Source organism: Stegodyphus dumicola, chromosome X2 (assembly GCF_044657685.1).
Source record: "Stegodyphus dumicola isolate Sdum_Otavi_A_Nest chromosome X2, ASM4465768v1".
Taxonomy (NCBI): Eukaryota; Metazoa; Arthropoda; class Arachnida; order Araneae; family Eresidae; genus Stegodyphus; species Stegodyphus dumicola.
In genome coordinates, this window is record NC_140781.1 from 131,755,078 (window position 1) to 131,770,839 (window position 15,762).

Consider the following 15,762-nt stretch of genomic DNA (forward strand, 5'->3'; position numbering starts at 1 on the left):
ATGTACTTATTTATATATTATTCAGTCAGTGATTAAATTTATCTATAGAGTACATATTTTTTTACTCGATTTTTAATCCACAGCAGTATATACGTGGATATAGTTCAGATGAATTTTACGAAATCTTCTTCAAGATTAGAACTGCATTTCGAAGGTACTTACTTCAATTAATATTTAGATATATAATTATTACTTATCTTAAACACCGATATTTCCCAGAGTTCCGTGCTAAAAAATTGTTATGACTTGCAGTTCACTCGAAGAATATATGTTTCCTTAAACTGCGTAACATTTCCTAACTTGCTATGTTTATGGTCCCTTAAATGTTATGGCACTTGAAATTTATTCTTGAAATAAGCACTGGGATGAAGATCTTGACATCTCAGAGAGCACAAATGTTCATGGTCTGGTGTCCATGAATGAAAATGAAGTAGAAATTTATCTCTGCGACAGTCATTTTGTAAATTTTGACAACTTACCAACAAGGTCGAATCCCGCTACAACGAATTTTAAGGGAAAGAATGTTTGGTTCGCTAAAAGAAGTGAATGAAAGCTAATTTTAGAAAGATAAAATAATGATTGGTTACAGTTACCATTACGTGCAACTACTAAATTTCTTTTTCACAGTTTTTCAGTTGCACCATATGTTGATAATTTTACACGACAAATTGCTTATTGTATAAAATAATGGTTTAGACCCGCCTTTCCAATTTCACATCTTCGTACAAGATAAATATTTATGATTATCATTTGTCCAGATAGTGGTTACGGATTCGTTGAATAGTTAACCGCTTCAGCAATTCATCTTTAATGCTCATATGCTCTGCCTTTTACACGTATTTTTCGCATCCAAGTCATTTGCCCATAAGTAGAATAATTGTCGAGTCTCGATTTTTCCATAAGGGGTACCAACTGTAGATTTGGGTAAACTGTAATCCCGACAGATGCCAATCTGGTATATCTGTTCTGTATGTTTCGAATAATACTTACCTTACCTACAATGTAGAATGCCAAACATTTACTGCTCGGCATATGGATGAATTCTGAACATAAAAAACTTTCAAACTTCCCCACTACAGAGTAGTAAAAGAATGGTGAAAGAATATGCGAAGTTTCGCATATTCCTGATATATATATAGGTTCACTAGGGTTTTATTCGGAATAAATAGTAGTCCATTTTTATTAGCCGCTACCATTAAACATCATCTGAAAAAATATAATAAACTTTATCCTACAACGGTTAACTTTTTGAATGAGGACGTATATGTAGATGATGTGATTGGAAGCCAACCAACGATCAATGAAGCATTAACTACGAGTCTAGAATCGGTCCAAGTATTTAAGGAAGCAAGCATGCAGCTTCACAAATGGCATAGTAACTCGAGACAATTACATGAATTGTGGGTCAAACAGGATATCGTTCCAGATGAAAATCCTGAAGATTTTCTTTAATAGAAAAAATTTCCCATTTAAGGTCTTAGGTATGGCATGGGATAATTCAAAGGACTTACTGTATTTTGATGTTCGGAACTTATTGGCTTTCACATCTAAACCAACAGAAACAAAACGATTTCTTCTACAAGTGTTGGGTCGGATATTCGATCCGATTGGAATTTTAGGACCTTTCACTGTTAGAATAAAGTGCTTAATACAGAAGATTTGGTCGTCACAAATAGATTGTGATGAACCGTTGTCTGTAGATTTGTCGTCTGAATGGAGAAAGTTGTGTGAAGAGCTACCTCAAATGGCTGAATTCTCCATATCTCGTTACCTATTCATGCACTCGAACATTAATGTCGAAAATCTCGAACTACATTGCTTTTCAGATGCAAGTGTCAAAGCCTATTGTACAGTCGCATATTAACGTTTCGCGACAGAAAATAAAGAAATGAAAACGGCCTTTGTCTCTTCTAAAAATAGGGTAGCCCCACTAAAATCCTTTACCTTACCGAGGTTAGAATTAATGGGGGGGCAATGTTATCAGTTAAGTTAGTCAGCAGTATTCTGAAAGCACTGAAATTGAAAATTCCGTGCTATTTTTGGACAGATTCAACAATTATTAATTTTTGGATCCAAAAACAACCTGAAACCTTCAAACCCTTTGTCAGGAATCGTGTCGAAGAAATACAAAAATTGAGCTCACCTCAAGATTGGCATTATTGCCCAGGTGTCGACAACCCTGCAGATCTTGTATCTCGGGGAACGAAAATTTCCAAGTTAATAATTTGGACGCAAAGTCCCCAGTGGCTTCAACTCCCTCACGAACTTTGGCCAAGATTAGATATTAAAGAAACAATAGATGAAAATAAGCTGGAATACCGAAAGGGATCCGGTAACACACATAAACTTGAATGTAGAATCGAAAAAATTCCCGATGATCTTTTCGACATATCAAAATATAGCAAATTAGAGAAGGTGTTAAGAGTCACTGCTTGAACAACACGTTTCATTAAAAAATTAAGAAAAACTAGCGACATTCAAGGAACTCTCACAGCTGAGGAGTTACAAGAAGCAGAAAATTTCTGGATAAGATCAGAACAAAAGAAGTTTTTCGCCGATGAATATAAATTCCTCAAAGAAGGTAATTCGGTTGAAAAAAATTCTCCTTTGTACAATTTTCTTCCTTTCATTGATGAAAAGGAAATCAATGAGGTTGAGAGGAAGATTAGAATTTTCTGACTTTTCACTAGATAATAAACATCCAATAATCCTACCTAAAAATTCCCAACTGACGATACTAATTGTACGCAAAGAACATGAGAAGATAATGCATGGATGAATTGCTGCAACTTTAGCTAAAGTCAGATCACGCTTCTGGATTCCTGAAGGACGACAGTTAGTCAAAAAAGCATTAAAAGGTTGTATAATTTGCCAAAAATATTTAGCTAAACCAGAAGACCAGATGACAGCACACTTACCAAAGGATAGAATCCAAGAATCACCACCATTTGCAGTCTGTGGAATTGATTTCGCCGGACCAGTTTACGTAAAGAATTCTAAAGACAGTCGAAAATCCTATATTGTTTTGTTCGTTTGTGCAGTAACTCGAGCTGTACACTTAGAACTTGTATCAAATATGTCAACAGAATCCTTTTTACTTGCATTTCGTAGATTTTTGAGCAGAAGAGGAAACTGCGTAACCATTTACTCTGACAACGCCAAGACCTTTAAGAGGACAAAGAAAGAACTTGAGAATTTTTCAAAAGTTTTAAAAGATGTCAAATTCAAGAATTTCATTGCCAAAGAAAGAATCCATTGGAAATTTATAATCGAGCGAGCCCCATGGTGGGGAGGGTTTTATGAGAGACTTGCTCGATCTGTTAAAGAATGTTTAAGAAAAATCGTAGGAAAAGCTTTGTTGACTTTCGAAGAAATGTCTACACTACTTGTCGAAGTGGAGTCAGTTCTTAATTCACGACCTCTAAGTTACGTTTACATCTGACAATGACGAGCCACAACCGTTGACTCCAATGCACTTCCTAAACGTTGGACAAACTGATTTGAAGTATCCTTTGACTTTTGCTAGAATCATCGGTAGCGAAACGACAAGAGAAACGCTTTTAAAAAGAAAGCGGTATCAAGAATTGCTGTTAAAACAGTTGTGGTGTAAATGGAAGCAACAATATTTATTAGATCTTAGAACTGCCCATTTCTTGAAGAATCCGAAACTTCAATCAGAACTAAAAGTAGGAGGCGTTGTTTTAGTTGAAGGAGATAATAAAAATAAACTATTATGGAAACTTGGTAGAATCCAAAATCTATTCCTGGACGTGATGGTAAAGTCCGATCATTCGAATTAAAAACTGGTAATGGGACTTTAAAACGTACTGTTCAACATACACTGGTGTGCAAAAATTAAGAACGAAGTCGAAAAATTAGCATATCAGCTGAACGAAGAGGCAGAGCGGACAGAAAGACCAATCAGGAGATTAAGTAAGGTGATGTACGGTAGCACATGCGCAGATATGCAGGTAGACGTAATGGGGGAGTGTCTGAGTAGTATAAAGCATGTTGTCGGTGTAAGATCAGTATTTCTGGCAAAGAGATTGCACGCCGTATAGCAGTTAAAATCACACCGAGTTGCTGCCTCAGCGAGAAATGGCGAATAATCAATCTGTTAGACGACATCTGGATGCTTTTACCCGAGGTCTAATCATTGGGAAGTTGGAGGGAGGCCGCAGTGTGACAAGTGTGGCTGCAGAGTTCGGAATTGCTCACAGCATCGTTTCACGACTTTGGAGACAATTTCAAACTACAGGAACAGCTATCCGGGGGTTTAGTAGTGGTCATCCACGAGGAACCACACCCGCAGATGACCGGTATATTGCCTTACAGGCCAGAAGAAACAGGCGGCAGACAGCGGGAGAAATCGCCAGACACACGACACAGGCGACTGGACGACCGATATCGCGTTTTACCGTGGCCTGCACGTTGGTGGTATGTTTGCACGACGCCCTGTACGGTGTGTACCTCTAACGCCTGCCCATCGGAGAAGGCGTTCTCTGTGATACCGGGAACACCGGAATTGGAGAGACAATGAATGGGGACGAGTACTCTTTACAGATGAGAGCAGATTCAGTCTGAGTAGCGATTCTCATCGCATACACATCTGGAGAGAGCGGGGAAGCCGCAATCATGCCTCGAACATCATTGAAAGGGACAGGTATGGAGGTGGCGTTGTTCTCGTTTGGGGAGGCATCATGCTTGGTAGTCGTACAGACCTTCACATCTTCGACGCAGGTTCAGTCAACGGGACCCGTTATTGTAACGAGATTCTTCTTCCATATGTGAGTCTTTTTAGAGGCGCTATGGGTCCGCAGTTCCTTTTCATGGACGACAATGCACCATGTCATCGCACAGTAGCTGCCGAACAGCTCTTAGAGAGTGAGGACATTGAACGTATGGATTGGCCGGCACGATCTCCGGATCTCAATCCCATCGAGCATGTATGGGATTTTCTAGGCAGACGCTTGGCAGCTCGTATCTTACCACCAGTAACGATTCCGGAGCTTCGATTGGCGCTGCAAGACGAATGGGCAGCAATGCCTCAACAACTCATTGACACCCTCATTCTCAGCATGGGCAGACGCTGTGAAACCTGCTTAGCAGTCAGGGGAGATCATATCCCCTATTAAAGACCGGATGTTTCTTGCTGGACACCCATCACAGGGATGTTTCGGCCTTCAGTCGCATTGCGCTCCATGCTACTTTTTCAATAAAACTTCTTTTTATCCCTCTGATTTCTCTTTTAGTAAGTGTTGCTTACATTACTCATGTCCTTACCTATTGGGGATCTTACGGTATTAAATGTCTAGATTTGGAAAGCTTTTGTACAAAGTTATATTGAAAAATACCGTCTCGTCCTTAATTTTTGCGCACCAATGTATATATCCTCTTGAACTTTAGATATTTTGAACTTTAACGATTTAGTTATGCATTTTTTCTTTTTTGCCAATTAATGATTAAATTGAATATCGTTAGTTAAGTTTGTTCAGTTAAGTGGAAAATATTTCAAAATATAGTTCATTTATTAGTTATAACATTTATGATTTGATACATGAAGTGTATAACCTGTTTTGGAATTGAAGTGTTTGACTAATTAGTATTTTTTTAATATTTTTATAGAATAGTGATTTATGTACTTGATTGTATGTATAACTGAGTTAGATGAACTCTTGTCAGAGTTCAGGTGGGGAGTGTGTTAAGGAATATTCTTTGATATCGCCAAGAGATGGCGTTAGGAGTCCATCTATTGGCTTTCCCCTTCTGAACACGTGACTTGAAAAAATAATCTTCTTCTTGAAGGTAGGATTTCGATGCACTACGCAATAGAATTCGATTTAGATTTTTTGATGGAACTATTCAGTTCTTGCTTTTTGAGCCTTAATATTCGATTCAGGCATTTGGCCTACATTGTATATATGTAAATATTAAGTTTAATTAAAATTTATGAAAAACCCTCCAGGCCATGCATCTCATTTTGGATTATGAGTGATTCGACATTTGATCTAGAACACTTTCGTTTCAGTATTATTATTGTATGTGTTCTTTTCAAATTGTTTAAACTTTACCACTATGACCGCTTGCATTGTGCATTTAGTACTTCCCAACTTGATCAGTTTTTTGAACTATGTCCTCCAACTAATTAATTAACATTTATAATATACACTCTTAGACAAACAAATCGACGCACTACGACGTAGCAAATTGGACACAAATTGATATGCATACAGGTTTCAAAGAAAAATGCAAAATTTTACATTTTGGCTGCCAATAAATGAACAGTTGTCGCTACAGCGCATCTGATCTGCGCAACTGGCAGGATATTTAAGAGAAATTACGATTCCAGGTCATAAATTCTTCAGGAATTTCATTCCGTGTACTCTGGTAGACGGTAACTATGCCTCTCATACAGATGCGCAAACGATATGCACAGAATTCAGAATTTGAGTGAGAAAGGTCATGTAGTGGGCTCAAGCCGGTTGGTCTTATAGCTAGACATTTGAGCAGTAGCGATGCCACTATTAGAAGATGTTGGCAGGAATGGGTGAACCATGGCCCCACACAGCGTCAAGAAGGAAGCGGTAGGCCTAGAGAAACGACAGAACGTGAAGACCGAGCAATCGTCAGAGCGGCACTCACAGCCCCAGATGCATCATTATCGTCGACTGTACGTGCTTCAGTGACCTGCAAGGACCATTCATAGACGACTCACGGAAAGGGGACTGAAGTCACGGCGCCCCTTGCGCCGACTACCATCAAGCCCGTTTGCAGTGGTGTCGGGCTCATTCGCACTGGAATGTCACTGACTGGAGTAGCATAGTCTTCAGTGATGAGTCCCGCTTTGAATTGAGCACCGATGACCAGCGAAGGCGAGTCTGGAGACGCCCCGGACAGCGTGTGATACCAACCTGACTGTCTTCCGGCAGACAGGCCGACAACCAGGAGTGATGGTCTGGGGTGCCATTTCATTTCATAGTAGGACCCCTTTGGTTGTCATCCGTTGCAACCTTACAGCACAGCAGTACGTCGACGAAGTTCTAAAGCCCGTTGTGTTGCCCTTCATGTCACGCCACTCTGGGCTGCTTACATTTCAGCAAGATAATGCCCGCCCTCACACTGCAGATGTTTCTACTGCTTGCCTTGATGCTTGCCGAATATTACCTTGGCCAGCAGGGTCGCTGGATCTCTCTCCTATTGAGCACGTTTGGAGCATTATGGGCAGGGCCCTCCAACCAGCTCGGGATGTTGACGATCTAACGTCAACCCAGTTGGACAGAATTTGGCACAATATCCCTCAGGAGGACATCCGCAACCTCTATCAATCGATGCTAAGCCGAATAACTGTTTGCATAAGGGCCATGCTAAGCCGAATAACTGCTTGCATAAGGGCCAGAAATGGATAAACGCGTTACTGACTTTTTCACTTTGTGAAGCTCTATCACTTCAATAAATCATCCAATTTTTCTCAAACTGTAATTATTTGTTTTTCTGTACATGAGCATCATTTCTACTGATATTCGTCCCTTTCGGATAACTCCTTCTTGGTGCGTCTTTTTTTTTTTTTTTTTTTTGTCTAAGAGTGTATTTGAAAAAATCATTAATGCAAATTTGTTATCTTATTTTTTAATGTATTATAAATTATATTATTTCGAAATTTGTAATCGTTAGATTCGGGATAGGGCACTGGGCCTAGGCACGCGGGTGTCTTAAACACTGTTTCACGTCAGTAGTGTGGTATGAAGGCGTTGCGTATGCGGTTCTCCGGCCAGCGTTTGACATGTCTGATGCGGCAATGGAAGATAGACTGCATGGAGTAGAACTGCGTTCAACTTCCATCTGCATGTCTGCGTAAGCGTTGGGGGTCCCGCGGTAAAAATGAGCTATCAGATGATGTCAACAAAAACTAATGGCGCCAGAAACAGCAATGGACGCCGGATCAAAGAAAGAGTGTTTTGGCAAAAAGTACTTGTTGCTGAATTTTGAATTAAAAAAAATATAAGGCCTTATAGCGAGAAATCTGCATATTCAAAAGCACAGAAATCGACTGAATTTGGTTTTATAAAAGAGACAACAGCTATACAACAGAGTGCTAGTTCGGTTAAAGAAAGAATCAGTCAGTGCGAAGAAATTCAGGTACAAAAACTATAACTGAAGTCCATGAAAAAAATTAGCAAAATTTTCCCTGGCAATCATTTCCCAGACTTAGTTCTGTATGCGTATGCATTACTTTTAAAGAAAATGAATTTCTGCTTATCTCAAACTGCTATAGCAAATGAGATACTGCATTAGCAGGGTTTTTTTTTTTTAAAAAGTTAAAAAGTTAATAACGTGCTTTGGAAATTAAATTTGATAGTCTTTTAATTATTCTACTGCATTAAATAGCATGCTAAATTTGCATTTCTCTCTTTATAAATTAACTTTTTAGTTTACACTTATTTCCAAGAGTATCTTTTGTTTTGAACATATTTTTAACAGTCTATCTAACTTCAATTAAAAACGCCGTTTAAAAAATCTTTTTTCCCCTTTTTTATTTTCCTTTCCGCCCCCTTTTTTTGTAGGAAATGCAGTAGAAGCTCAAAACTAAACTACAATGAATTTTTTAGATGATAGCACATTGAAATGGAGCCAAAAAATTAGTTTAACAACTTATTTATGTAATCTTATATAGGCCAATTTTAAACAGGCTACGCTATTGTAGTGTAACAATAGCGTGGAGGTAGGGAGTGATCTCTGGGATCGTGAGTTCGTATTCAGTACTACTTTCCTACTCTGTCTGCAATTTTCTTAGCTCTGTTACTTATTATATGCATTAATCAAGTAGTTTAGCTACATTTTAATTTATTTATTTTAATCTTCCCCTAAAAACTTTATTTTGAGACTAATAACATAAGAATAATTTAAAGGGTACTTTATATGTTTTCGTTTGACTTTTAAGTGAATGTACATATATGTGCAATGATTTTTCGGATATTTTATTTATATCGTAGATAATGGATTTTTTAAATCACTGCAGAAACACTTGTGAAAATTTATTATGCACAGATGTTCCTTAAAATATATATGTATAATAAGAGAAAAGCTTATCTTTATAACTTGAAAAAGGTTATGAATTTAAAATTTATAAATTAAAAATAATATTTTATGGATTATACATCAAATACGATTCCGCATAGTGTATTTTATATATAAATGAGTTTTCCAATAACTTATCCTGCTGTGACACTGAAGAATTTGATGCTAAAATTAGGCTACATATTCTTCTTCGATTTCAGATTTGTAGTGTAAAGTTGAGGTTTAAGGACTTATAGCTGAAATTTTATGTTACATATTGTCTGTTTAGCCTCAAAATTTAGGCATATTTTTAAAATATACAATCTCACATGGCAGTTAATAGTATACACTGAAAAAGCACAGCAAATTCATTGCAAGTATTGAGAATTTTACGTTACAATTGCTCTGTATTTTTAAAGTAACAGCTATTTTTAAATATGTATTTAACTTTTTCTATTTGAATTAACTGTATAATTTAGTTTTAATTATATAATATTTCTTAAACATTTAAGGCCTTCCATGAACGCAGAGAGATTTCTGTGCAGTTACAGAGGTTCATAATGTGCTTTATAACTTACTAATCTAAAAACGTCTAGAATAGTTTACTTTCACAATTCACAAGGAGAAATAAAATTGAATTTGAGTATCTTAAGGGTCCAAATCCCGAAAGTTAAACACAGAGACATCTGATGGTAGTAAATACAATTAACCACCGAACTTCTATAAGCGCAAACCCAATGCAGAAGTGTGAACGGCCATCCGTCTCGAATGCGTTTCTCCCAATGACGCTACGCGTTAGCACCTCACTAATGGAAATGGGGCTTAATAGTGTGTAGGAAACTGGACGAGACGAAGAAGTTCGTTACATCTGGCATTCACTATAAGTGGGATTCGCTATAGTAGGATTCGAATGTAGTATCAAGTTTGGCTGCATTAAATTTAGATTTGTTAATTATCGAAGACACTGAGAAAGTATGGTGGCTGTCGTTTTCATTTCAGTTCTAATCAATTGGCATAAACAATCCAGTAAATTATGCAGTGCAGGCAAAATACAGCAGGAAATGCTATACGACAAACCCGATCAATGTTATGGACTTCTATCTTCTCTAACCGAGCAAAAAATGCATTCTTCAGATATTCGCAATCGCCACCGTGCGATGCCGATCCTTGTGATGTACCCTGAAAAATTAAACAGAATTAAATTTCAATTTTGTCTTATTTTAAAGTAATATGTAATATTGGTTTTAAGAATTGAGTGGCAGTACAGAAAAAAGTTTCAATAATGGTAAATTAAATAGGGAAATTTTGATTCAGAAAAAATATATTGAAGCTGCTGCAAGATCAGAAATGCTACCTTTCGAAAAAACGGTCATTTGTGGGAATGCCTAATAATGTAATGAATTCAAAGAATTGAATTCTGTGAAGTAATCGAAATTGTTTTAAGTTTAAAAATTTCAAATCACTCAAGTTACAAATTGATTATTCAGATGGTTTACTAGTTTATTGTTTTTTAAGATTAATTACAGGGAATTATCTGAATACACGATAATAACAATAATAATAAAAAGGAAAAAGAGTTAAAATTTGAAGATTCAATTTGTGGCATAATTTTTTTTAATGCGAACATTTTAATTTTCAACTTTTAATAAAAATCAGTTCAGTTTTTTAAAAGTGCTTCAGGACTTATGTAGTAAAGTGACGGCTGCGGAGCAATATTTGCATTTAACTTATGAACTTTCTTGTATTTTTACAAATAATGGTGCTTAAAAAATCAGAAGAAGCACTCAAGCAGAGTCCAAGAACACAGTGAATTTTCTTTAGTGGGATTAAATAGTATGATACAGAATCTTACGTTTGTATATAGAAAGCTCGAGGTAACAGTTTGAGTTTATTTATTTTATTATTATTCGATGTGCCTGTTTCAGAATAACTAAATTTTAAAATTTACTAGGCATGAATAATGGCATTTTGCATTGAAATATTACTACGTCTAACTACACCTCAAATATATTATAATATATTATAAAATATATTAAATTCTGGAACGAAGAGTTTTGTGAACTGTTATCCAAACCAATCAATAATATGTCACAATATTAAATATTAACTGTCACATATAACTTAAACGTTAATGTGAATTACGATTAATGACGGTGAAGTTCGAATTTTAGAAAAAAAGTGTTAGGAAATGAGCTAATTATGTCATGTACTTAAAACTGCTTGATGTCATGTAACTTTATGTCCTGTACTTAAAACTATCTATCCCGAAGTGAGTTCATAGATATGGCAAAACATTGAGGCAATTCAAGAATTCAAGATTCAACATTCAGGACTTGTATTACAATTCTAGAGGCCTGTGAGAAAATCCGGTTGCGATGACTGGTTCTTGTTATTCTAACTCCTTAATAATCGTTATTCGGCATTTTATTTCAACTCAAACACATTCTTTGGTAATTTCTTTCATTCCTATTTTAGTTCGGAAATAAAAGTGAATTTTACAATCCAGACTTTCGAAATAGTCTATGATATATAATGGCCTTTCAGGCCAAATGTCTCATGTTGTATCCTTTTATTTATTACAGGATACGACGTTTCCGAAGATAAAAGTAAGTAGTAGTAAAATGAGAGTCCACGGCCAGGAGACGATATGCGGTGCAAACGCGCAGCCGGAGCGCCCAAGCGGTATGCGATGCAAACCAACTAACAAGGGGGAAGGACCGAGATAAGCGTGAAAATTTGATAACAGATTATCTTTTATTTATTTTCCGGCAATAATTACCTTAACTTTAAGCGTACCAATTTGATAAAAGATTATCTTTTATTAATTTTACAGTGGTAGTTTCCTTTAATTTTAGGACTTTTAGTCTTTGTATTTTTCTTCGTATTCGAGTTATTTTAATACATGTATAATTGTTAATTCCTATGTACACTTAACGGCGCTTATTTTCGAATTTAACGATCGATACATAAGGCCTTAATTTTAGATGTAAATTTTTAAATTTTACGATGCATTTTAAGCCTTTTAATTTCCTGCATACTCTGAAATTTACGTTAAATCTTCTGTTTATAATACCACACTTATATTTTTGTAATCTTAATAGCATTATTTTCATTTTACACACAATTTTTTGCGTACCTTTTAAGCAGTAGTTTTTATTTTAACTCTTTTTTTTTAATTTTACCAGTGCAGTTATTCAGCTATGCGTTTTTAACTTATTATAGTACTTAAATTTAGATATAATTTTTAACTTCTTTCGTACATTCTGCCCTTTGCAGATTTTAACGTACTCTAAATTTTAAATAGTTTATTATATTTTCACAACATATACGACATTTATATAATTTTTAATTCCTTTCATATAGTTTAACATTCATAATTCTGAATTAATTCCTATACTTTCTGACCATTTACATGACCTTTATTTAATTTTAGATATAATTTTTAAATTTTAAATGCATTTTAACCTTCTTTGATTCCAATATACTCTTAATTTTAATTAACTTCCTATATTTTCTGACCATATTGTTGCGAAATGCCCAGCTGCAGTAAGATAGCTTCTCCGCAAAGCGGGGGGGGGTAGGTTTGCCAGAAAGTGGCAGGGAAACGCAAGGTTGCCAGTTTTGGTGCGAAATAACTGATTTAGAAATATTTGACGACAAAATTGGCGATATGCCATAGACGAAGCGAGAACATTCTAGAACGCATTCTTAGCAGTTTTCCTCGGGAAAGTTCTCGAAGGTAGATTAAAGTTATATATACCCTGCCTGTCCTAGGAATTAGTAGTAGTAGAGTGTAGTATATCTTGAGTTCAGAGAGTATAGTGTCTTGAGTTCAGATATTAGCTTGAGAACGATCGACCGAGTCAGGAGCTGTACTCTAGTGCTTTGCCGTGAAGATGTCTTCACCATTATAGCCTGAAGGCGGTGTTTGCTGATTGTTTAAACGTGTTTGTCGTAGTTTTTCGACGACTGTAAACGTGTCTTTGGAATTGTCCTGTGTAATATTGGCGAAGAAATTGTGTTTTGATTTTCATCAAGTGTTATCATTAATTACTCCAAATACACGAACCTGTAGAACACAACGATATACATAACCTTTACTTAATTTTAGATGTAAAAGTTTCTAAGTTCTTACCTACTTTTTAACGCTTGCAATTTCTAACATATTATTAATTTTAACTGCTTTGTTATATTCCACATATATACTTGACTTTCACTTAATTTTTAACTACTTTCATGCGTTTTAAATTTTGTAATTTTCAATATACCGGTAATTTTAACTCGCTACTTATATTTTTTGATCATATACGACGTAATTTGTAACTTTTTAACGTAATTTTTAACTTTTTTCGCAATCTTTTAGTGTTTGTAATTTCCATTATACTCTGAATTTTAAATAATTTGCTATAATTTCACGAAATATACATGAATTCCGTTTATTTTTTAACTACTTTCGTACATTTTAATCTTCGTAAATTTTAACGTGTTTGTTATATTTTCTCATCGCACACATTAACTTAATTTTGGATGTAAGGTTTTTTATGATTTTTGACATTTTTTTCCTTTTTAGTTTGCAACACGCTCTGAATTTTAACTCATTTTTCATAATTTCGATCGCAATAATGCTTCTGATTTTACTTATTTTGTTATTTCGCTCATGTTTAAAGTTCTTAAACGTACTAATAGTTTCTAATTAAACATTTTATTTTATAATCGTTAATTATTATTCATATCCAGTTCGTTGAATACTCCTGACTTAGTCTCTATTTTATAGTTCTATTTTAATTTGCCTATTCTACAATTTCTCATTCTGTAATAGTCGTACCATTACTAATTCTATTATTTTACTTCATTATTAACTTCATTCGCATTTTCAAATATTTTAACATTTCATACAGAAGTGATATATGAATTCCTAATCTAAAATATCGTTTTATTTTTAAGTATGCTTGCATTAAAATGTTTGATGAATATCTAATTAAATGATGGAAATAAAGTGTGAAATTTCTCGAAGTATTCTTAACCGAAAATGGCTAATAAATGCATGACTAAGACAAAATAAACAAGCTTACTTTAGCCGCATTTGGCATGATTCTTTTTTGATGATTAAGGAGTGCGACTACCGCAGCATATTCGAGGAGGCCCCCAAACACAAATCCGATGCAGACGGAGAGCCATATGTTTAACGCCACAATGTAAGAAACACTAGGAAGAGAAGCTTGATATTGTTTAGTGATGATAGTCAACAAAGAGGTCACTCCCAATGTCACTCTGCCCGGAACTGCATCGACGGGTATCCAGAAAGTCAGCATGGACATGAAAACAATTAATATAGTTGGGATGTAGATATTGATGACATAATAGCCAGATCGTCTTGTAAGTTGTATCACTCCACGAAGACAAGCAAATTTTCCTAAGTATATAAACAGACGTGAATATTTAACACACACACACACAAAAAAAAAAAAAAAAAAATAAAATAAAATAAAAAAAATAAAAAAATTCTACTTCTAATTTTTTTTTAACACTCGTAGATGAGTAACGTCAAATAAATATTTTGTCGTAAAAAACTCAGATTGAAGGGAAAAGAAAATTTTAGTAAAACTAAATTTCGGGGACTTTGACAAAGCATATTCAGAATGAAATGTAACGAAAGTGTACTGGAAACATAATCGTAACGTTTGGTAAGTATTCGCATGCAAAACATTACTTTTTGGCAGGTCCAAAGCATAGCTTCATAATGAAGCTCCGACGACATATAATCAAACTGTCCAGTGCTAGGACAACCTCTCGAAATTAGCCATTGAGAATTTAAAGTAAGATATATCTTAAGTGAGGCAGTCAGGTTCTTCGAACACATTCCTACCCTGTGTATAGCAACGTAAGATGGTGTGCATATCTTTAATTTTGCATAGCATATCATGAGAGTCCTAAAACTTTTGTAAAATAGTCCTAAAATCAATAATGTCATGTAAATCCTAAAGCAATTATAGCGATGAGCTGTAGAAGTTAGATGAGTAACTTATCTCATAATTAATTGAAAAAATAGAGCAATATTAGCATTGGAATAGACATAGCTGATGCGTGAAACAGTTAGATGATAGCTGCAACTGGCTGCTGTGGAAAAATTCACTTTACCGTCGAAGAGTTAGTTACTTCTTTGCTTTCTGGAGTGCGAACCTCTGCCTTCGGTGTCCTCCGTCTAACCAAAGAATTTGTAAGGGTTGACTGAGATGGATTCATGTGGTGGGAGTGCTAAGTTGGAAGAGAAAGTGCGGCGCAAACAAACGCTATTGGCAAGCATAAGGGAGGGGGCGGGGTTCAGAGCCATACTTTTAGAGGGTTGGTCGAGCCGAAAAGGGGGAGGGGTTTACGATATCTCATTCATATCTACTGCTAGGAATTACAAATTTTTCTAAGTAAAAGCATTAAATTTAAATACATATTCAATAATAAGAAATTACAATTAAAAAGAAAGCTGTAAGACATATTATGAGACTAAATTTCCTGAGTATGTAAAAATATAAGTAAAATTCAGCATAAACATAATTTTAATGCCCTCAAAAGTGCTCATGGCCTTCTGGCGTTATTAATTGCGTTGTAATCATAGCTAAGTAATGGAATGCTTTCATTCTCAACCTTGTGGATGTTCTTAAAGAATTTTCTGTCAATTTTGGCCATGAATTGTTTAATTTCTAGAACTTTATG

At 35.4% G+C, this 15,762-nt stretch overlaps 1 protein-coding gene across 2 annotated transcripts in view; it reads right to left on the reverse strand.

The window, feature by feature from the left end:
• Nucleotides 1-9,641: 9,641 nt before the first annotated feature.
• Nucleotides 9,642-15,762, reverse strand: part of LOC118200822 (glycine receptor subunit alphaZ1-like) — a 77,850-nt gene continuing 71,729 nt past the window's right edge. For both annotated transcript variants that reach the window (XM_085810069.1, XM_085810068.1), the window contains exons 7-8: nt 14,127-14,467; nt 9,642-10,233 (exon numbers count right to left, since the gene is read on the reverse strand). In XM_085810069.1, coding sequence (XP_085666195.1) covers nt 10,060-10,233; nt 14,127-14,467 — 515 coding nt within the window. In that variant the 3' untranslated portion in view covers nt 9,642-10,059. The remainder of the gene's footprint in view (nt 10,234-14,126; nt 14,468-15,762) is intronic.